Raw genomic sequence first — 23,492 nt, forward strand, 5'->3', positions numbered from 1 at the left:
GGAAGCGGGTTATGTTTGAGGCAAAGACCATAGTGGCGGATAGCGGGGGCAGATACGTGATGGTGAGTGGCAAATTACAGGGGGAGGCGGTGGTCTTGGTAAACGTATATGCCCCGAACTGGGATGATGTCAATTTTATGAGGCGCATGCTAGGACGCATCCCGGACCTAGAGGTGGGAAAGTTGGTAATGGGGGGAGATTTTAATACGGTGCTGGAGACAGGGCTGGACAGGTCGAGATCCAGGACTGGAAGGAGGCCGGCTGCAGCCAAGGTGCTTAAAGACTTTATGGAGCAGATGGGAGGAGTAGACCCGTGGAGATTTAGCAGACCTAGGAGTAAGGAGTTTTCGTTTTTCTCCTATGTCCACAAAGTTTATTCGCGAATAGACTTTTTTGTCTTGGGAAGGGCGTTGATCCCGAAGGTGAGGGGGACGGAGTATACGGCTATAGCCATTTCGGATCACGCTCCACATTGGGTAGACTTGGAGATAGGGGAGGAAACAGAAGGGCGTCCACCCTGGAGAATGGACATGGGACTAATGGCAGATGAAGGGGTGTGTCTAAGGGTGAGGGGGTGCATTGAAAAATACTTGGAACTCAATGATAACGGGGAGGTCCAGGTGGGAGTGGTCTGGGAGGCGCTGAAGGCAGTGGTTAGAGGGGAGCTGATATCAATAAGGGCACATAAAGGGAAGCAAGAGAGTAGGGAACCGGAGCGGTTGCTGCAAGAACTTCTGAGGGTGGACAGGCAATATGTGGAGGCACCGGAGGAGGGACTGTACAGGGAAAGGCAAAGGTTACACGTAGAATTTGACTTGCTGACAACGGGTACTGCAGAAGCACAGTGGAGGAAGGCACAGGGTGTACAGTATGAGTATGGGGAGAAGGCGAGCAGGTTGCTGGCCCATCAATTGAGGAAAAGGGGAGCAGCGAGGAAAATAGGGGGAGTGAGGGATGAGGAAGGAGAGACAGGGCGGGGAGCGGAGAGAGTGAATGGAGTGTTCAAGGCGTTCTATAAAAGATTATATGAAGCTCGGCCCCCAGATGGGAAGGAGAGAATGATGTGCTTCCTGGACCGGCTGGAATTTCCTAAGGTGGAGGAGCAGGAGAGGGTGGGACTGGGAGCACAGATCGAGATAGAGGAAGTAGTGAAAGGAATTAGGAGTATGCAGGCGGGGAAGGCTCCGGGACCGGATGGATTTCCAGTCGAATTTTATAGGGAAAATGTGGACTTGCTTGCCCAGATACTGATGAGAACCTTTAATGAGGCGAAGGAAAGGGGACAGCTGCCCCCGACTATGTCGGAGGCAACGATATCGCTTCTCCTAAAGAAGGAAAAAGACCCGCTGCAATGCGGGTCCTATAGACCTATTTCCCTCCTAAATGTAGACGCTAAGATTCTGGCCAAGGTAATGGCAATGAGGATAGAGGATTGTGTCCCGGGGGTAGTCCATGAGGACCAAACTGGGTTTGTGAAGGGGAGACAGCTGAATACGAATATACGGAGGCTGCTAGGGGTAATGATGATGCCCCCACCAGAGGGGGAAGCGGAGATAGTGGTGGCGATGGATGCCGAGAAAGCATTTGATAGAGTGGAGTGGGATTATTTGTGGGAGGTGTTGAGGAGATTTGGCTTTGGAGATGAGTATATTAGATGGGTACAGCTGCTGTATAGGGCCCCGATGGCGAGTGTGGTCACGAATGGACGGGGGTCTGCGTATTTTCGGCTCCATAGAGGGACGAGGCAGGGATGTCCTCTGTCCCCATTATTGTTTGCACTGGCGATTGAGCCCCTGGCAATAGCATTGAGGGGTTCCAGGTAATGGAGGGGAGTACTCAGGGGAGGAGAGGAACACCGGGTATCTCTTTACGCGGACGATTTATTGGTGTATGTGGCGGACCCGGCGGAGGGGATGCCAGAGATAATGCGGATACTTGGGGAGTTTGGAGAATTTTCAGGATATAAGCTGAACATGGGGAAAAGTGAGCTGTTTGTGGTGCATCCAGGGGAGCAGAGCAGAGAAATAGAGGACTTACCGCTGAGGAAGGTAACAAGGGACTTTCGCTACTTGGGGATCCAGATAGCCAAGAATTGGGGTACATTGCATAGGTTAAACTTAACGCGGTTGGTGGAACAGATGGAGGAGGACTTCAAGAGATGGGACATGGTATCCCTGTCACTGGCAGGGAGGGTACAAGCGGTTAGAATGGTGGCCCTCCCGAGATTCCTCTTTGTGTTTCAGTGCCTCCCGGTGGTGATCACAAAGGCTTTTTTCAAAAGGATTGAGAAGAGTATCATGAGTTTTGTGTGGGCCGGGAAGACCCCGAGAGTGAGGAAGGGATTTTTGCAGCGTAGAAGGGATAGGTGGGGGCTGGCGCTACCGAGCCTGAGTGAGTACTACTGGGCAGCCAACATCTCAATGGTGAGTAAGTGGATGGGAGAAGAGGAGGGAGCGGCGTGGAAGAGATTGGAGAAGGCGTCCTGTAGGGGGACTTGCCTACAAGCCATGGTGACGGCGCCGTTGCCGTTCTCACCAAAGAAATACACCACAAGCCCGGTGGTGGTGGCTACTCTGAAAATTTGGGGGCAATGGAGACGGCATAGGGGAAAGACGGGAGCCTCGGTGTGGTCCCCGATAAGAAATAATCATAGGTTTGCTCCGGGGAGAATGGATGGGGGATTTGGAACATGGCAAAGAGCAGGAGTAACACAATTGAGAGATCTGTTTGTAGATGGGACGTTTGCAAGTTTGGGAGCGCTGGCCGAAAAATATGGGTTGCCCCAAGGGAATGCATTCCGGTATATGCAACTGAGAGCTTTTGCGAGGCAACAGGTGAGGGAATCCCCGCAGCTCCCGACGCAGGAGGTGCAGGACAGAGTGATCTCAAAGACATGGGTGGGGGACGGTAAGGTATCACACATATATAGGGAAATGCGGGACGAGGGGGAGATTATGGTAGACGAGCTGAAAGGGAAATGGGAAGAAGAGCTGGGGGAGGAGATTGAGGAGGGGCTGTGGGCTGATGCCCTAAGTAGGGCAAACTCATCGTCCTCGTGTGCCAGGCTAAGCCTGATACAATTTAAGGTGTTACACAGGGCGCATATGACTGGAGCACAGCTTAGTAAATTTTTTGGAGTAGAGGATAGGTGTGCGAAATGCTCGAGAAGCCCAGCGAATCACACCCACATGTTCTGGTCATGTCCGGCACTACAGGGGTTTTGGGTGGGGGTGACAAAGGTGCTTTCGAAGGTGGTGGGGGTCCAGGTCTAGCTGAAAGAAGACAGAGGGTGGTGGTTGATGGGAAATGTTCAGAATGGAGTACAGTCACAAGTGGAGTACCACAAGGATCTGTTCTGGGGCCGTTGCTGTTTGTCATTTTTATCAATGACCTAGAGGAAGGCGCAGAAGGGTGGGTGAGTAAATTTGCAGACGATACTAAAGTCGGTGGTGTTGTCGATAGTGTGGAAGGATGTAGCAGGTTACAGAGGGATATAGATAAGCTGCAGAGCTGGGCTGAGAGGTGGCAAATGGAGTTTAATGTAGAGAAGTGTGAGGTGATTCACTTTGGAAGGAATAACAGGAATGCGGAATATTTGGCTAATGGTAAAGTTCTTGAAAGTGTGGATGAGCAGAGGGATCTAGGTGTCCATGTACATAGATCCCTGAAAGTTGCCACCCAGGTTGATAGGGTTGTGAAGAAGGCCTATGGAGTGTTGGCCTTTATTGGTAGAGGGATTGAGTTCCGGAGTCGGGAGGTCATGTTGCAGCTGTACAGAACTCTGGTCCGGCCGCATTTGGAGTATTGCGTACAGTTCTGGTCACCGCATTATAGGAAGGACGTGGAGGCTTTGGAGCGGGTGCAGAGGAGATTTACCAGGATGTTGCCTGGTATGGAGGGAAAATCTTATGAGGAAAGGCTGATGGACTTGAGGTTGTTTTCGTTGGAGAGAAGAAGGTTAAGAGGAGACTTAATAGAGGCATACAAAATGATCAGGGGGTTGGATAGGGTGGACAGTGAGAGCCTTCTCCCGCGGATGGATATGGCTGGCACGAGGGGACATAGCTTTAAACTGAGGGGTAATAGATATAGGACAGAGGTCAGAGGTAGGTTCTTTACGCAAAGAGTAGTGAGGCCGTGGAATGCCCTACCTGCTACAGTAGTGAACTCGCCAACATTGAGGGCATTTAAAAGTTTATTGGATAAACATATGGATGATAATGGCATAGTGTAGGTTAGATGGCTTTTGTTTCGGTGCAACATCGTGGGCCGAAGGGCCTGTACTGCGCTGTATTGTTCTATGTTCTATGTTCTATGTTCAGGTCGAACCAAGCTGGGGGTTGGCTATATTCGGGGTTGCAGAAGAGCCGGGAGTGCAGGAGGCGAAAGAGGCTGATGTTTTGGCCTTTGCGTCCCTAGTAGCCCGGCGCAGGATACTGTTGATGTGGAAGGAAGCCAAGCCCCCGGGTGTGGAGACCTGGATAAATGACATGGCAGGGTTTATAAAGCTGGAACGGATTAAGTTCGTCCTAAGGGGATCAGCTCAAGGGTTCACCAGGCGGTGGCAACCGTTCGTCGAATACCTCACAGAAAGATAGAGGGAATGGAAAAGAAGAAGACAGCAGCAGCAACCAGGGGGGGGGGGGGGGGGGAAAGAGGAACCAGAGGGATTCTCAGGGATGTTAATATATAAGTATATGAGTATAATATGTATAGGTTGTTGTTATAGATAATTGTATATTGGACGGTTAAAACATATTTTTGGAGAATATTTATTTGGGACAAGGCAGTTGCCATTTAGTTTTGTTTTGGTTTTTGTTTATATATTATTTATTTCTTGTTTATAAAACTGGCCATTGTTATTTATATTGTGATATTACTGTGTAAAGGATACACAATGTACTGTGATGGTTGGCCAAAAATTTTCAATAAAATATTTTTTAAAATAAAAAAATAAAAAATAAAATGGGGTATTGAATAAAGCAAATACAATAAATGTCACGTTTTGAATGCTTATTCATTCAGTTAGTAGCAGGAGTGCTTCAAAGTCAGATAGCTGTGCAATTAAGCCTCTACATAGACTCAAACAGAGAAGACAAATTGGCATTTCATTCAATATTGAAGAAATCGTGAATCACAGAATTGTTACCGCACAGAAGGAAGTTATTTGGTCCATTGTGTCTGAGCAGGTTCTTTGCACAAGAAATTTTCCGAGTGCCACAACACTGCTTTCTCCACGAAGCCCTGTACAATCTCTCTTTTTTTTAAATTTAGAGTACCCAATTATTTTTTTTCCACTTAAGGGGCAATTTAATATGGCCAATTCACCTACTCTGCACATCTTTTTTCTCATATTGCCATTGCTTCTTTTGCCAGTTACTTTAAATCTGTGCCCTTTCGTTCTCAATTCCTCCATCAGTGGGAATATGTTTTCTCCACCTACTCTATCCAGACCGCTCATTTTTTTTAAAATTTGTTAATGGGTTGTAGGCAACACTGGCTGAGCCAGCATATACCTCTATCACATTTCCTCCCAATCTTCTCTTCTCCTAGGAAAACATCCCAACTTCTCTAATCTATCTACATACTGAAGTTGCTCAGCCCCGGGATTGCAGTCTCTCTAAAGCCATTTTTCTAAAGTGTGGTGCCGAGTAGACGCAATACTCCAGCTGAGGGCAAGCTAGTGCTTTATAGGAGTTTAATCCTAACTTCTTTGCGTTTATATTCTATGCGCATTTTGATAATGTCCAAGATGCCGGATGCTTTATTAACCACTCTTTCAATCTGTCCGACCATCTCTAATGATTTATGCTTGTATACATCCAGGACACTCTGCTCCTGACTCCCTTTAAAATTGCATCCTTTATTTTATGTTGTCTCTATGCATTCTTTCTATCAAAATTAATCATTTCACACTTCTTTGCATTAAATTTCCATCTGCATTGATCTCCCATTCACCAACCTGTCTATGTCCTTTTGAAATTCTTCACCATTCACCTCATGGTTTACAAAAGTGCCTTATCAGCCTCAATTTTGAACTTGTATCCTGTACATCAAGATCTAGTCATTAATATAATTTCAGGAATCCCAAGGGATGGAGGCTTTGGAGAGAGTACAGAAAAGGTTTATCAGGATGTTACCTGGTATGGAGGGTATTCGCTATTAGGAGAGATTGAATAAACTGGGATTATTCTCCCCAGAGAGACGGAGGCTGAGGGGCGACCTAACAGAAGTTTATAAAATTATTAGGGGTATAAATAGGGTGAACAGTTGGGAGGCTTTTTCCCAGGGTGGAATTGAAATGAATGAAAATCGCTTATTACCACAAGTAGGCTTCAAAATGAAGTTACTGTGAAAAGCCCCTAGTCACCACATTCCGCCGCCTGTTCGGGGAGGCTGGTATGGGAATTGAACATGTGCTGCTGGCCTTCGTCTGCTTTACAAGCCAGCTATTTAGCCCACTGTGTTAAACCAGCCCAGATATTGGAAACAAGGGGGCACAAGTTCAAGGTGAGGGGGGGGAAAGGTTCAGTGGAGATGTGCGGGGGAAGTTTTTTTTACACAGAGGGTGTTGGTGGCCTGGAATGCACTGCCAAGTGAGGTGGTTGAGGCAGATACTTTAGCGACCTTTAAGACTTATCTGGATAGGCACATGAACAGACGGGGTATAGAAGGATACAGGCGGTTGGTCTCGATAGGACACGTGATCGGCACAGGCTTGGAGGGCCGAAGGGCCTGTTCCTGTGCTGTATTGTTCTTTGTTCTTTGGGTGCGAACACTTACTGTTTCCTGTAACTCAGTCAATTTTGTATCCATGTTGGTATTGGCCCTTTAATTCCATGTGGAATAACTTTACCCACAATTCTGTTATGTGGTATTTTATCAGAAAAATCCAGCAAATTAAGTAAACACAATTTGCACTTAACAAATCCATGTGGCTTTCCTTCATTAACATGCATTTGCCCAAGTGACTATGCACAGTGGGCTAAACAGCTGGCTTGTAATGCAGAACAATGCCAGCATCGTGGGTTCAATTCCCGTACCGGCCTCCCTGAACAGGCACCGGAATGTGGTGACTAGGGGCTTTTCACAGTAACTTCATTGACGCCTACTTGTGACAATAAGCGATTATTATTATTTTTAAATTTGTCTTGAACTATCTTTTCCAAAGCTTCCCCACCAAGAGGTTAAACTGATTGGCTTGTAGCTGCTAGGTTTACCTTACACCCTTTTTGGAACAAGGGTGTAACATTTGCAATTCCCCAGTCCTCTGGCACCATACTGGAGTCTAAGGAAGATCGGAAAATTATGGCCAGTGCTTCTGCAATTTCCACTCTCACTTCCCTCAATATCCTTGGGTGCATCTCATCCAGTTGTGGTGCCTTGTCAATTTTAAGTACAGACAGCTTATCCAATATCTGGGCTGGTTTAGCACAGTGGGCTAAATAGTTGGCTTGTAAAGCAGACCAAGGCCAGCAGCACAGGTTCAATTCCCGTACCAGCCTCCCCGAACAGGTGGTGGAAATGTGGCGACTAGGGGCTTTTCACAGTAACTTCATTTTGAAGCCTACTTGTGACAATAAGCGATTTTCATTCATTTCATTACGGAGAGATTGATTTCACAGGGGCAGGAATGGTTGTTAGATGTTCCGGGGTTTAGATGTTTTCAGATGAATAGGGAGGGATGTAAAAGAGGAGGGGAGTGGCACTGTTAATTAGGGAGTGCATCACAGTTGCAGAAAAGGAGGTAGTTGAGGAGTGTTTGTCTACTGAGTCAGTATGGGTGGAAGTCAGAAACAAGAAAGGAACAATCACTTTATTGGGAGTTTTCTATAGACCCCCAAAAGCAGCAGAGAGATGGAGGAACAGATTGGGCGGCAGATCTTGGAAAAGTGCAGAAGTAACAGAGTTGTTGTCATGGGTGACTTCAACTTCCCTAATATTGACTGGAACCTCCTAAGTGCAAATGGTTTGGATGGAGCAGATTTTGTCAGGTGTGTATAGGAAGGATTCCTGACTCAGCATGTAGATAGGCCGACTAGGGGGCCATGTTGGACTTGGTGCTCGGCAACGAACCAGGTGTCAGATGTCTCGGTGGGAGAGCATTTAACTGACAGTGACCACAATTCTTTGACCTTTACCATAGTCATGGAGAGGGCTAGGAGCACATTGTATGGGAAGGTATTTAATTGGGGGAGTGGAAATGATACTGCTCTTAGATAGGAGCTGAGGAGCATAAAGTGGGAACAATTGTTTTTGGGGAAATGCACAACAGTAATGTGGGGATTATTTAATGAGCACTTGCTGCGAGTGCTGGATAGTTTTGTCCCACTGAGACGAGGAAGGAATGGTAAGGTGAAGGAGCCTTGGATGAAAAGAGAAGTGGAGCTTCGAGTCAAGAGGAAGAAGGAAGCTTACGTAAGGTTGAGGAAGCAAGGATCTGACTCGGCTCTAGAGGGTTACAAGGTATCCAGGAAGGAACTAAAAAATGGACTGAGGAGAGCTAGAAGGGGGCATGAAAAAGCCCTGGCGGGAAGGATTCGGGGAAACCCCAAGGCGTTCTACACTTGTGAGAAATAAGAGGATGATCAGAGTGAGAATAGGGCCGATCAGGGATAGTGGAGGGAACTTGTGCCTAGAGTCTGAGGAGATGGGGGAGTCCCCAAATGAATATTTTGCTTCAGTATTCACAAGAGAGAGGGACCTTGTTGCTCATGAGAACAGGGTGAACCAGGTTAATAGACTCGCACAAGTTGATATTAAGAAGGAGAATGTGCTGGAAATTTTGAAAAGCATCAGGATCGATAAATCCCCTGGGCCTGACGGGATATACCAAAGGTTACTACGGGAAGCGAGGGAGGAGATTGCTGCGCCGTTGGCGATGCTCTTTGCGTCCTCACTCTCCACTGGAGTAGTACCGGATGATTGGAGGGAGGCGAATGTTGTTCCCCTGTTCAAGAACGGGAACAGGGAAATCCCTGGGAATTACAGACCCATCAGTATTACGTCTGTGGTGATCAAAATATTGGAAAGGATTCTGAGAGATAGGATTTATGATTATTTAGAAAAATATAGTTTGATTAAGGATAGTCTGCATGGCTTTGTGAGGGGCAGGTCATGCCTCACAAGCCTCATCAAATTCTTTGAGGATGTGACGAAGGTCAGGCAGTGGATGTGGTGTATATTGATTTCAGCAAGGCATTTGATAAGGTTCCCCATGATAGGCTCATTCAGAAAGTTAGGGGGCATGGGATACAGGGAAATTTGGCTGTCTTCCCATACAGAATTGGCTGGCCAAAAGAAGACAGCGAGCAGTAGTGGATGGAAAGTATTCCGCCTGGAAGTCGGTGACCAGTGATGTCCCGCAAGGATCTGTTCTGGGACCTCTGCTCTTTGTGGTTTTTATAAATGACTTGGATGAGGAAGTGGAAGGGTGGGATAGTAAGTTTGCCGATGACACGAAGGTTGGGGGAGTTGTAGATAGTGTTGAGGGTTGATGCAGGTTACAACAGGACATTGACAGGATGCAGAGCTGGGCTGAGAAGTGGCAGATGGAGTTCAACCTTGATAAATGTGAAGTGATTCATTTTGGAAGGTCGAATTTGAATGCTGAATACAGGGTTAAAGGCAAGATTCTTGGCAGTGTGGAGGAACAGAGGGATCTTGGGGTCCACGTACATAGATCACTCAAAGTTGCCACCCAGGTTGATAGGATTGTTAAGAAGACATATGGTGTGTTGGCTTTCATAAACAGGGGGGATTGAGTTTAAGAGCCGCGAGGTTTTGCTGCAGCTTTATAATACTCTAGTTAGACTACACTTGGAATATTGTGTCCAGTTCTGGTGGCCTCATTATAGGAAGGATGTGGATGCTTTGGAGAGGATACAGAGGGGATTTACCAGGAAGCTGCCTGGACTGGAGGGCATGTCTTAAGAAGAAAGGTTGAGGGGGCTAGGGCTTTTCTCACTGGAGCGAAGAAGGCAGAGAGGTGATTTCATAGAGGTGTACAAGGTGATAAGAGGCATAGATAGAGTGGATAGCCAGAGACTTTTCCCCGGGTGGAAATGGCTGTCACGAGGGGACATAATTTTAAGGTGATTGGAGGAAGGTATAGGGGAGATGTCAGAGGTAGGTTCTTTATATAGAGAATGCTGGGTGTGTGGAATGCACTGCCAGCGGAGGTGGTGGAGTCAGAGTCATTAGGGACATTTAAGCGACTCTTAGGCAGGCACATGGACAGCAGTAAATTGAAGGGGTGTTGGTTAGGTTGATCTTAGATTAGGATAAATGGTCGGCACAACATCGTGGGCTGAAGGGCCTGTACTGTGCTGTCCTGTTCTATGTTCATCACCCCCTCATCAATTTTAAACATTTCTAGTATCTGAATTACCTCCTCTTTCACTGTGACCTGGGTAGCACCTTCTTCTTTGTAGAGACAGGTGCAAAGTATTCATTTAATACCCCATGCCCCAGCCCTCTGTGCATAAATCTCATATTTGGTCCCAAATCAGCCTTACTTCTCCTTTTACTATTTATATGCTATTAGAAACCTTCGGGATTACCTTTTATATCACTGTCAATCTCTTTTCATACTTCTCTCATTCGTGTTTTCACTTCCCCTCTGAACCTTCTGTATTCAGCCAGGTTCTCGGTTACATTGTCCACCTGAACACCTCATTATGCTACAAGCATGGTAGCACATTTGCTTCACAGCTCCAGGGTCCCAGGTTCAATTCCCGGCTTGGGGCACTGTCTGTGCGGAGTCTGCACGTTCTCCTCGTGTCTGTGTGGGTATCCTCCGGGTGCTCTGGTTTCCTCCCACAGTCCAAAGATGTGCAGGTTAGGTGGATTGGCCATGATAGATTGCCCTTAGTGTCCAAAAAGGTTAGTTGGGGTTACTGGGTTACGGGGATAGGGTGGAGGCGTGGGCTTAAGTAGGGTGCTCTTTCCAAGGGCCGGTGCAGATTCGATGGGCCGAGTGGCCTCCTTCTGCACTGCAAATTCTATGATTCTAAGATTCTTTGTCACCTTAACCTCTTTCTCCCCTTTGTCATCCAGAGAGGTCCGAATCTACACACATGTACAATGACCCTAATTTAGACTAATGTCTTGAATGTACCATCTTTCAGATGAGATATTAAATGGGCCCCATATCTACCTGCAAATGTGGATTTAAACATCAGGTGGCAATATTAAAGATTGCGTGGAAATTGTCAATTTTTAAACACATACCAAGTCCGTTCATAGCCTCCTTCCCAACGTTTGGTTTTTTCTGATTCATCATACATTTTTTCAGGGGCTTTGTTTGATAACGATTACCTTTAAAATAAAATAAAAATGATTACTAAACATTGTACTGCCCACAAACAATAACCATCATGCTCCCCACGCCACCAGACTTTAACAGTGCACTTCATTCACCATACAGTCACTCGAGAAATGGAGAAATTAACAGAAGCCCAAATATACACAACTCCCCAACCCCACAGCCCCCAACCCCGCAGCCCATTGCCCCCGTCCCCAACCCCGCAGACCCCCTCCCCAACCCCGCAGCCCCCTCCCCCAACCCCGCAGCCCATAGTCCCCGTCCCCAACCCCGCAGCCTATAGTCCCCGTCCCCAACCCCGCAGCCCCCGTCCCCAACCCCGCAGCCCATAGCCCGAATCTCTAACCCCGCAGCCCACAGACCCCATCCCTAACCCCGCAGCCCCCGTCCCCAACCCCGCAACCCCCGTCCCTAACCCCGCAGCCCATAGCCCCCATCGCCAACCCCGCAGCCTATAATCCCCGTCCCCAACCCCGCAGCCCATAGTCCCCGTTCGCAACCCCGCAGCCCATCGCCCCCATCCCCACAGCCCCCGTCCCTAACCCCGCAGCCCATAGCCCCCGCCCCCAACCCCGCAGCCCATAGTCCCCATCCCCAACCCTGCAGCCCATAGCCCCCAACCCCGCAGCCCCCATCCCCAACCCCACAGCCTCCGTCCCCAACCCCACAGCCCCCGACCCCAACCCCACAGCCCCCGACCCCAACCCCACAGCCCCCGACCCCAACCCCACAGCCCTCGACCCCAACCCAGCAGCCCATAGTTCCCGACTCCAACCCCGCAGCCCATAGCCCCCGTCCCTATCCCCGCAGCCCATAGCCCCAATCCCCAACCTCGCAGCCCATAGCCACGGTCCCCACCCCCGCAGCCCATAGCCCCCTTCTCCAACCCCGCAGCCCCCGTCCCCAACTCCGCAGCCCATAGCCCCCGTCCCCAAAGCCCACAGCCGCGTCCCCAAAGCCCATAGCCCCCGTCCCCGCAGCCCATAACCCCCGTCCCCAACCACGCAGCCCATAGCCTCCGTCCCAAACACCGTAGCCCATCGACCCCATCCCCAACCCCGCAGCCCCCTCCCCAACCCCGCAGCCCCCGCCCCAACCCTGCAGCCCCCGCCCCAACCCCGCAGCCTACAGCCCCCGTCCCCAACTCCGCAGCCCATAGCCCCCGTTCCCAACCCCGCAGCCCATAGCCCCCGTCCCCAACCCCGCAGCTCCGTCCCCAACCCCGCAGCCCATAGCCCCCATCCCCAACCCCACAGCCCATAGCCCCCGGCCCCAACAGCGCAGCCCATAGCCCCCGTCCCCAACCCCGCAGCTTATAGCCACCGTCCCCAACCCCGCAACCCATAGCCCCCGTCCCCAACCCCGCAGCCCATAGCCCTCGTCCCAAGCCCCGCAGCCCAAAAAGCCCCATCCACAACCACGCAGCCCATAGCCCCGATCACCAACCCCGCAGCCGATAGCCGCGTTCCCAACCTCGCAGCCCATAGCCCCCGTCCCTAGCCCCGCAACCCATTTCCCCCGTCCCCAACCCCGCAGCCCATAGCCCTCGTCCCAAGCCCCGCAGCCCAAAAAGCCCCATCCACAACCACGCAGCCCATAGCCCCGATCACCAACCCCGCAGCCGATAGCCGCGTTCCCAACCTCGCAGCCCATAGCCCCCGTCCCTAGCCCCGCAACCCATTTCCCCCGTCCCAAGCCCCGCAGCCCATAGGCCCCGTCCACAACCATGCAGCCCATAGCCCCGATCACCAACCCCGCTGCCCATAGCCCCCGTCCCCAACCCCGCTGCCCATAGCCCCCGTCCCCAACCCCACAGCCCAACGCCCCCGTTCCCAACCCCACAGCCCCCGTCCCCAGCCCATAGCCCCCGTCCACAACCCCGCAGCCCATAGTCCCCATCCACAACCCCGCAGCCCATAGCCCCGCTCTCCAACCCCGCAGCCCATTGGCCCCGTCCCCAACCCCGGAGCCCATAGGCCCCGTCCCCAACCCCGCAGCCCATAGACCCCGTCCCCAACCCCGCAGTCCATAGCCCCCGTCCCCAACCCCGCAGCCATAGCCCCCATCGCCAACCCCAGAGCCCTCGTCCTTAACCCCGCAGCCAAGAGCCCCCGTCCCCAATTCCGCAGCCCATAGTGTCCGTACCCAACCCCGCAGCCCATAGCCCCCGAGCCCAACCCCGCAGCCCATAGCCCCCGACCCCAACCCCGCAGCCCCCAACACCGCAGCCCCCGTCCCCAACCCCACAGCCCCCCGTCCCCAACCCCACAGCCCCCCGTCCCCAACCCCACAGCCCCCCGTCCCCAACCCCACAGCCCCCCGTCCCCAACCCCACAGCCCCCCGTCCCCAACCCCACAGCCCCCCGTCCCCAACCCCACAGCCCCCCGTCCCCAACACCACAGCCACCCGTCCCCAACACCACAGCCACCCGTCCCCAACACCACAGCCCCCAGTCCCCAACCCCATAGCCCCCCGTCCCCAAACCCACAGCTCCCGTCCCCAACCCCGCAGCCCCCGACACAAATCCCGCAGCCCATAGCCCCCGTCGCTATCCCCGCAGCCCATAGCCTCCATCCCCAGCGCGTAGCCCCCATCCACAACCCCGCAGCCCATAGCCCCGGTCCCCAACCCCGCATCCCATAGCCGCGTCCCCAACCCCGCAGCCCATAGCCCCAGTCCCAAACCCCACAGCCCAACGCCCCCGTCCCCAGCCCCAACCGCGCAGACCCCGTCCCAAGCCCATAGCCCCCATCCACAACCCCGCAGCCCGTAGCCCCGATCCCCAACCCCGCAGCCCATAGCCCCCGTCCACAACCCCGCAGCCCAGAGCCCCCGTCCCCAACCCCGCAGCCCATAGCCCCCGTCCACAACCCCGCAGCCCATAGCCCCCGTCCACAACCCCGCAGCCCATAGCCCCCGTCCCCTACTCCGCAGCCAATAGCCCCCGTCCCTAACCCCGCAGCCCATCGCCCCCGTCCCCAACACCGCATCCCATAGCCCCCGTCCCCAACCCCGCAGCCCATCGCCCCCGACCCCAACCCCGCAGCCCGTAGCCCCCGTCCCCAGCCCCGCAGACCATAGCCCCAGTCCCAAACCCCACAGCCCAACGCCCCCGTCCCCAGCCCCAACCGCGCAGACCCCGTCCCAAGCCCATAGCCCCCATCCACAACCCCGCAGCCCGTAGCCCCGATCCCCAACCCCGCAGCCCATAGCCCCTGTCCACAATCCCGCAGCCCAGAGCCCCCGTCCCCAACCCCGCAGCCCATAGCCCCCGTCCACAACCCCGCAGCCCATAGCCCCCGTCCACAACCCCGCAGCCCATAGCCCCCGTCCACAACCCCGCAGCCCATAGCCCCCGTCCCCTACCCCGCAGCCAATAGCCCCCGTCCCTAACCCCGCAGCCCATCGCCCCCGTCCCCAACACCGCATCCCATAGCCCCCGTCCCCAACCCCGCAGCCCATCGCCCCCGACCCCAACCCCGCAGCCCGTAGCCCCCGTCCCCAGCCCCGCAGACCATAGCCTACATCCCGAACGCCGCAGCCATAGCCCCCGTCCCCAACCCCGCAGCCCATCGCCCCCGTCCCCAACACCGCATCCCATAGCCCCTGTCCCCAACCCGGCAGCCCATCGCCCCCGTCCCCAACCCCGCAGCCCCCGTCCCCAGCCCCGCAGCCCATAGCCTCCATCCCCACAGCCCCCATCCCTAACCTCGCAGCCCATAGCCCCCGTCCCCAACTCCGCAGCCCCCGCCCCCAACCCCGCAGCCCATAGTCCCCATCCACAACCCCGCAGCCCATAGCCCCGCTCCCCAACCCCGCAGCCCATAGCCCCCGTCCCCAGCCCCGCAGCCCATAGCCCCCGTCCCCAACCCCGTAGCCCATCGACCCCATCCCCAACCCCGCAGCCCCCGCCCCAACCCCGCAGCCCATAGTCCCCATCCCCAACCCCACAGACCTCGTCCTTCACCACGCAGTCCATCGCCCCCATCCCCAACCCCACAGCCCCCAACACCGCAGCACATAGCCCCCATCCCCAACCCCGCAGCCCATAGTCCCCATCCACAACCCCGCAGCCCATAGCCCCGCTCCCCAACCCCGCAGCCCATAGCCCCCGTCCCCAACCCCGTAGCCCATCGACCCCATCCCCAACCCCGCAGCCCCCGCCCCAACCCCGCAGCCCATAGTCCCCATCCCCAACCCCACAGACCTCGTCCTTCACCACGCAGTCCATCGCCCCCATCCCCAACCCCACAGCCCCCGCCCCCAACACCGCAGCACATAGCCCCCGTCCCCAACCCCGCAGCCCATAGTCCCCAATCCCCAACCCCGCAGCCCATAGTCCCCGCCCCGAACCCCGCAGCCCATTGCCCCCGTCCCCAACTCCGCAGCCCCCGCCCCCAACCCCGCAGCCCATAGTCCCCGCCCCAACCCCAACTCTACACCCCGCAACCCATACTCCCCGTCCTCAACTCCACAGCCCATAGTCCCCGTCCCCAACTGCACAGCCCCCGACCCCAACCCTATACCCCGCAACCCACAGTCCCCGTCCCCAACCCCGCAGCCCATAGGCCCCCGACCCTAACCCGGCAGCCCCCGTCCCCAACCCCGAAGCCCCCAACCCTACACCCCGCAGCCCACAGTCCCCGTCCCCAACCCCGCAGCCCATAGTCCCCATCCCCAACCCCGCAGCCCATAGTCCCCATCCCCGCAGCCCATAGTCCCCATCCCCAACCCCCGTCCCTAACCCCGCAGCCCCCGCCCCCAACCCCACAGCCCCCGCCCCCAACCCCACAGCCCCCGTCCCCAACCCCACAGCCCCCGACCCCAACCCCGCAGCCCCCGTCTCCAATCCCGCAGCCCATAGCCCCCGACCCCAACCCCGCAGCCCCCGTCCCCAAAGCCCATAGCCCCCGACCCCGCAGCCCCCATCCCTAACCCCACAGCCCCCGGCCCCAACAACGCAGCCCATAGCCCCCGTCCCCAACCCCGCAGCCTATAGCCCCCGTCCGCAGCCCATAGCCCCCGTCCCCAACCCCGCAGCCCATAGCCCCCGTCCCCAACCCCGTAGCCCATCGACCCCATCCCCAACCCCGCAGCCCATAGACCCCATCCCCAACCCCACAGACCTCGTCCTTCACCACGCAGTCCATCGCCCCCATCCCCAACCCCACAGCCCCCGCCCCCAACACCGCAGCACATAGCCCCCATCCCCAACCCCGCAGCCCATAGTCCCCAATCCCCAACCCCGCAGCCCATAGTCCCCGCCCCCAACCCCGCAACCCATTGCCCCCGTCCCCAACACCGCAGCACATAGCCCCCGTCCCCAACCCCGCAGCCCATAGTCCCCAATCCCCAACCCCGCAGCCCATAGTCCCCGCCCCCAACCCCGCAGCCCATAGCCCCCGTCCCCAACCCCGCAGCCCATAGCCCCCGTCCCCAACCCCGTAGCCCATCGACCCCATCCCCAACCCCGCAGCCCCCGCCCCAACCCCGCAGCCCATAGTCCCCATCCCCAACCCCACAGACCTCGTCCTTCACCACGCAGTCCATCGCCCCCATCCCCAACCCCACAGCCCCCGCCCCCAACACCGCAGCACATAGCCCCCATCCCCAACCCCGCAGCCCATAGTCCCCAATCCCCAACCCCGCAGCCCATAGTCCCCGCCCCCAACCCCGCAGCCCATTGCCCCCGCCCCCAACCCCGCAGCCCATAGTCCCCGCCCCAACCCCAACTCTACACCCCGCAACCCATACTCCCCGTCCTCAACTCCACAGCCCATAGTCCCCGTCCCCAACTGCACAGCCCCCGACCCCAACCCTATACCCCGCAACCCACAGTCCCCGTCCCCAACTCCGCAGCCCATAGCCCCCGACCCCAACCCGGCAGCCCCCGTCCCCAACCCCGAAGCCCCCAACCCTACACCCCGCAGCCCACAGTCCCCGTCCCCAACCCCGCAGCCCATAGTCCCCATCCCCAACCCCGCAGCCCATAGTCCCCATCCCCGCAGCCCATAGTCCCCATCCCCAACCCCCGTCCCTAACCCCGCAGCCCCCGCCCCCAACTCCACAGCCCCCGTCCCCAACCCCACAGCCCCCGACCCCAACCCCGCAGCCCCCGTCCCCAACCCCGCAGCCCATAGCCCCCGACCCCAACCCCGCAGCCCCTGTCCCCAAAGCCCATAGCCCCCGACCCCAAAGCCCCCATCCCCAACCCCATAGCCCCCGGCCCCAACAACGCAGCCCATAGCCCCCGTCCCCAACCCCGCAGCCTATAGCCCCCGTCCGCAGCCCATAGCCCCCGTCCCCAACCCCGCAGCCCGTCCTCAACCCCGCAGCCCATTGCCCCCATCCCCAACCCCGCAGCCCATTGCCCCCGTCCCCAACCCCGCAGCCCATAGCCCCCGTCCCCAACCCCGCAGCCCATTGCCCCCGTCCCCAACCACGCAGCACATAGCCCCCATCCACAACCCAACGCCCCTGTCCCCAACCCCGCAGCCCCGGTCCCCAGCCCATAGCCACCATCCACAACCCCGCAGCCCATAGCCTCGCTCCCCAACCCCGCAGCCCATAGCCCCCGTCCCAAACCCCGTAGCCCATCGACCCCATCCCCAACTCCGCAGCCCCCGCCCCAACCCCGCAGCCCACAGCCCCCGTCCCCAACCCCGCAGCCCATAGCCCCCGTCCACAACCCCGCAGCCCCTAGCTCCCGTCTCCAACCCCGCAGCCCATAGCCCCCGTCCCCAACTCCTCAGCCCATAGCCCCCATCCCCAACCCCGCAGCCCATAGCCCCCGTCACCAACCCTGCAGCCCATAGCCCCCGTCCCCCACCCCGCAGCCCACAACCCCCGTCCCCAACCCCAGACCCCATAACTCCCGTCCCCAACCCCGCAGCCCATAGCCCCCGTCCCCAACCCCGCAGCCAATGGCCCCCGTCCCCAACCCTGCAGCCCATGGCCCACGTCCCCAACCCCGCAGCCCATGACCCCCGTCCCCAACCCCGCAGCCCCAATCCCCAACCCCGCAGCCCATAGTCCCCGCCCCCAACCCCGCAGCCCATAGCCCCCGTCCCCAACCCCGCAGCCCATAGCCCCCGTCCCCAACCCCGTAGCCCATCGACCCCAACACCGCAGCACATAGCCCCCATCCCCAACCCCGCAGCCCATAGTCCCCAATCCCCAACCCCGCAGCCCATAGTCCCCGCCCCCAACCCCGCAGCCCATTGCCCCCGCCCCCAACCCCGCAGCCCATAGTCCCCGCCCCAACCCCAACTCTACACCCCGCAACCCATACTCCCCGTCCTCAACTCCACAGCCCATAGTCCCAGTCCCCAACCCCACAGCCCCCGTCCCCAACCCCACAGCCCCCGACCCCAACCCCGCAGCCCCCGTCTCCAATCCCGCAGCCCATAGCCCCCGACCCCAACCCCGCAGCCCCCGTCCCCAAAGCCCATAGCCCCCGACCCCGCAGCCCCCATCCCCAACCCCACAGCCCCCGGCCCCAACAACGCAGCCCATAGCCCCCGTCCCCAACCCCGCAGCCAATAGCCCCCGTCCGCAGCCCATAGCCCCCGTCCCCAACCCCGCAGCCCATAGCCCCCGTCCCCAACCCCGTAGCCCATCGACCCCATCCCCAACCCCGCAGCCCATAGACCCCATCCCCAACCCCACAGACCTCGTCCTTCACCACGCAGTCCATCGCCCCCATCCCCAACCCCACAGCCCCCGCCCCCAACACCGCAGCACATAGCCCCCATCCCCAACCCCGCAGCCCATAGTCCCCAATCCCCAACCCCGCAGCCCATAGTCCCCGCCCCCAACCCCGCAGCCCATTGCCCCCGTCCCCAACACCGCAGCACATAGCCCCCGTCCCCAACCCCGCAGCCCATAGTCCCCAATCCCCAACCCCGCAGCCCATAGTCCCCGCCCCCAACCCCGCAGCCCATAGCCCCCGTCCCCAACCCCGCAGCCCATAGCCCCCGTCCCCAACCCCGTAGCCCATCGACCCCATCCCCAACCCCGCAGCCCCCGCCCCAACCCCGCAGCCCATAGTCCCCATCCCCAACCCCACAGACCTCGTCCTTCACCACGCAGTCCATCGCCCCCATCCCCAACCCCACAGCCCCCGCCCCCAACACCGCAGCACATAGCCCCCATCCCCAACCCCGCAGCCCATAGTCCCCAATCCCCAACCCCGCAGCCCATAGTCCCCGCCCCCAACCCCGCAGCCCATTGCCCCCGCCCCCAACCCCGCAGCCCATTGCCCCCGCCCCCAACCCCGCAGCCCATAGTCCCCGCCCCAACCCCAACTCTACACCCCGCAACCCATACTCCCCGTCCTCAACTCCACAGCCCATAGTCCCCGTCCCCAACTGCACAGCCCCCGACCCCAACCCTATACCCCGCAACCCACAGTCCCCGTCCCCAACTCCGCAGCCCATAGCCCCCGACCCCAACCCGGCAGCCCCCGTCCCCAACCCCGAAGCCCCCAACCCTACACCCCGCAGCCCACAGTCCCCGTCCCCAACCCCGCAGCCCATAGTCCCCATCCCCAACCCCGCAGCCCATAGTCCCCATCCCCGCAGCCCATAGTCCCCATCCCCAACCCCCGTCCCTAACCCCGCAGCCCCCGCCCCCAACTCCACAGCCCCCGTCCCCAACCCCACAGCCCCCGACCCCAACCCCGCAGCCCCCGTCCCCAACCCCGCAGCCCATAGCCCCCGACCCCAACCCCGCAGCCCCCGTCCCCAAAGCCCATAGCCCCATACCCCAAAGCCCCCATCCCCAACCCCATAGCCCCCGGCCCCAACAACGCAGCCCATAGCCCCCGTCCCCAACCCCGCAGCCTATAGCCCCCGTCCACAGCCCATAGCCCCCGTCCCCAACCCCGCAGCCCGTCCTCAACCCCGCAGCCCATTGCCCCCATCCCCAACCCCGCAGCCCATTGCCCCCGTCCCCAACCCCGCAGCCCATAGCCCCCGTCCCCAACCCCGCAGCCCATTGCCCCCGTCCCCAACCACGCAGCACATAGCCCCCATCCACAACCCAACGCCCCTGTCCCCAACCCCGCAGCCCCGGTCCCCAGCCCATAGCCACCATCCACAACCCCGCAGCCCATAGCCTCGCTCCCCAACCCCGCAGCCCATAGCCCCCGTCCCAAACCCCGTAGCCCATCGACCCCATCCCCAACTCCGCAGCCCCCGCCCCAACCCCGCAGCCCACAGCCCCCGTCCCCAACCCCGCAGCCCATAGCCCCCGTCCACAACCCCGCAGCCCCTAGCTCCCGTCTCCAACCCCGCAGCCCATAGCCCCCGTCCCCAACTCCTCAGCCCATAGCCCCCATCCCCAACCCCGCAGCCCATAGCCCCCGTCACCAACCCTGCAGCCCATAGCCCCCGTCCCCCACCCCGCAGCCCATAGCCCCCATCCCCAACCCCGCAGCCCATAGCCCCCGTCACCAACCCTGCAGCCCATAGCCCCCGTCCCCAACCCCGCAGCCCATAGCCCCCGTCCACAACCCCGCAGCCCCTAGCTCCCGTCTCCAACCCCGCAGCCCATAGCCCCCGTCCCCAACTCGTCAGCCCATAGCCCCCATCCCCAACCCCGCAGCCCATAGCCCCCGTCACCAACCCTGCAGCCCATAGCCCCCGTCCCCCACCCCGCAGCCCACAACCCCCGTCCCCAACCCCAGACCCCATAACTCCCGTCCCCAACCCCGCAGCCCATAGCCCCCGTCCCCAACCCCGCAGCCAATGGCCCCCGTCCCCAACCCTGCAGCCCATGGCCCACGTCCCCAACCCCGCAGCCCATGACCCCCGTCCCCAACCCCGCAGCCCCAATCCCCAACCCCGCAGCCCATAGTCCCCGCCCCCAACCCCGCAGCCCATAGCCCCCGTCCCCAACCCCGCAGCCCATAGCCCCCGTCCCCAACCCCGTAGCCCATCGACCCCATCCCCAACCCCGCAGCCCCCGCCCCAACCCCGCAGCCCATAGTCCCCATCCCCAACCCCACAGACCTCGTCCTTCACCACGCAGTCCATCGCCCCCATCCCCAACCCCACAGCCCCCGCCCCCAACACCGCAGCACATAGCCCCCATCCCCAACCCCGCAGCCCATAGTCCCCAATCCCCAACCCCGCAGCCCATAGTCCCCGCCCCCAACCCCGCAGCCCATTGCCCCCGCCCCCAACCCCGCAGCCCATAGTCCCCGCCCCAACCCCAACTCTACACCCCGCAACCCATACTCCCCGTCCTCAACTCCACAGCCCATAGTCCCCGTCCCCAACTGCACAGCCCCCGACCCCAACCCTATACCCCGCAACCCACAGTCCCCGTCCCCAACTCCGCAGCCCATAGCCCCCGACCCCAACCCGGCAGCCCCCGTCCCCAACCCCGAAGCCCCCAACCCTACACCCCGCAGCCCACAGTCCCCGTCCCCAACCCCGCAGCCCATAGTCCCCATCCCCAACCCCGCAGCCCATAGTCCCCATCCCCGCAGCCCATAGTCCCCATCCCCAACCCCCGTCCCTAACCCCGCAGCCCCCGCCCCCAACTCCACAGCCCCCGTCCCCAACCCCAGACCCCATAACTCCCGTCCCCAACCCCGCAGCCCATAGCCCCCGTCCCCAACCCCGCAGCCAATGGCCCCCGTCCCCAACCCTGCAGCCCATGGCCCACGTCCCCAACCCCGCAGCCCATGACCCCCGTCCCCAACCCCGCAGCCCCCGGCCCCAACCCCGCAGCCCATAGCCCCCGGCCCCTACATAGCAGCCCATAGCCCCCGTCCCCAATGCGCAGCCAATAACCCCCGTCCGCAGCCCATAGCCCCGATCCCCAACCCCGCAGCCCATGGCCCCAATCCCCAACCGCGCAGCCCATAGCCCTCGTCCCCAACCCTGCAGCCCATAGCCCCCGTCCCCAACCCTGCAGCCCATAGCCCCCATCCCCAACCCATAGCCCCGGTCCCCAACCCTGCAGCCCCCGACCCCAACCCCTCAGCCCATAGCCCCGGTCCCGAGCCCATAGCCCCCATCCCCAACCCCGCAGCCCATAGCCCTGATCCCCAACCCCGCAGCCCATAGTCCCCATCCCCATCCCCGCAGCCCACAGTCCCCAACCCCACAGCCAATAGTCCCCATCCCCAACCCCGCAGCCCCCGTCCCCAACCCCGCAGCCCCCAACCCTACACCCCGCAGCCCATAGTCCCCGTCCCCATCCCCGCAGCCCATAGCCCCCGTCCCCAACCCCGCAGCCCATAGTCCCCGTCCCCAACCCCGCAGCCCATAGTCCCCGTCCCCAACCCCGCAGCCCATAGCCCCCGTCCCCAACCCCGCAGCCCATAGTCCCCATCCCCACATCCCAACCCCAGCCAAAGCCTCAACCCCACAGTCTCAGCCATATCCCTCGTCCCCACTAAAATCTCCCGCCTCCGCTCACCTTGGTTGCGTTTAACTGTCCGGCTCCTCGCATCCCCCGAGCCAATGTTAACGTGACACCAAGCAGCAGCTGTCAGTGTGACACACAAACACATCCGCACTCACGCTAAGGAACAAACCAAAGGTTCCGCCTACAGGCGGGGAGACATTGAGATGTGCGCAAGAGCAGCCAGAGGGAGCGATAGGACTGGTGTCACCTGCAACTCTCAAATAACACCTGTTAGCATGGAAATGTCTTAATGCGTTATTAAATAATCATTATTTACCCACTATAGGAAATATATGGGTCTGAAATGTTGAACTTCTATTTAGAACATGACAAATGTATGAGTGAGAAATAATAAACATTGAGTTAAGTGAAGTAAAAGGATGATATTGAATAGTTTCTGCAGTAATTTTTATTCTAATATAAATTGTGCATCTGATTTATACATGGCTAAATTATTCTATGTGGGCAGCACGGTGGTGCAGTGGTTAGCACTGCTGCCTCATGGTGCCGAGGACCTGGGTTCCATCCCGCACCTGGGTCACTGTCCGTGTGGAGTATGCACATTCTCCTGGTGTCTGCGTGGGCCTCACCCCCACAAACCCAAAGATGTGCAGGGTAGGTGAATTGGCCGTGCCAAATTGCTCCTTAATTGGGAAAAAAAATTTGGGTACTCTGAATTTTTATATATATAAAACAAAGAGTGAATACTTTGTGGTTGGGGTGCCGAGGCAGAGGGGGGCCTTA

The 23,492-nt window shown here is 58.5% G+C and overlaps 1 protein-coding gene across 2 annotated transcripts in view; it reads right to left on the reverse strand.

Moving 5' to 3' along the window:
- gtf2h2 (general transcription factor IIH, polypeptide 2) overlaps nt 1–22,853 on the reverse strand; it is an 86,398-nt gene extending 63,545 nt beyond the window's left edge. For both annotated transcript variants that reach the window (XM_072516158.1, XM_072516157.1), the window contains exons 1-2: nt 22,761–22,853; nt 11,233–11,319 (exon numbers count right to left, since the gene is read on the reverse strand). In XM_072516158.1, the coding sequence (XP_072372259.1) occupies nt 11,233–11,288 (56 nt within the window). In that variant the 5' untranslated portion in view covers nt 11,289–11,319; nt 22,761–22,853. The remainder of the gene's footprint in view (nt 1–11,232; nt 11,320–22,760) is intronic.
- Between the last annotated feature and the right edge of the window lie 639 nt (nt 22,854–23,492).

The sequence above is a fragment of the Scyliorhinus torazame genome, chromosome 9 (assembly GCF_047496885.1).
Source record: "Scyliorhinus torazame isolate Kashiwa2021f chromosome 9, sScyTor2.1, whole genome shotgun sequence".
Lineage (NCBI taxonomy): Eukaryota > Metazoa > Chordata > Chondrichthyes > Carcharhiniformes > Scyliorhinidae > Scyliorhinus > Scyliorhinus torazame.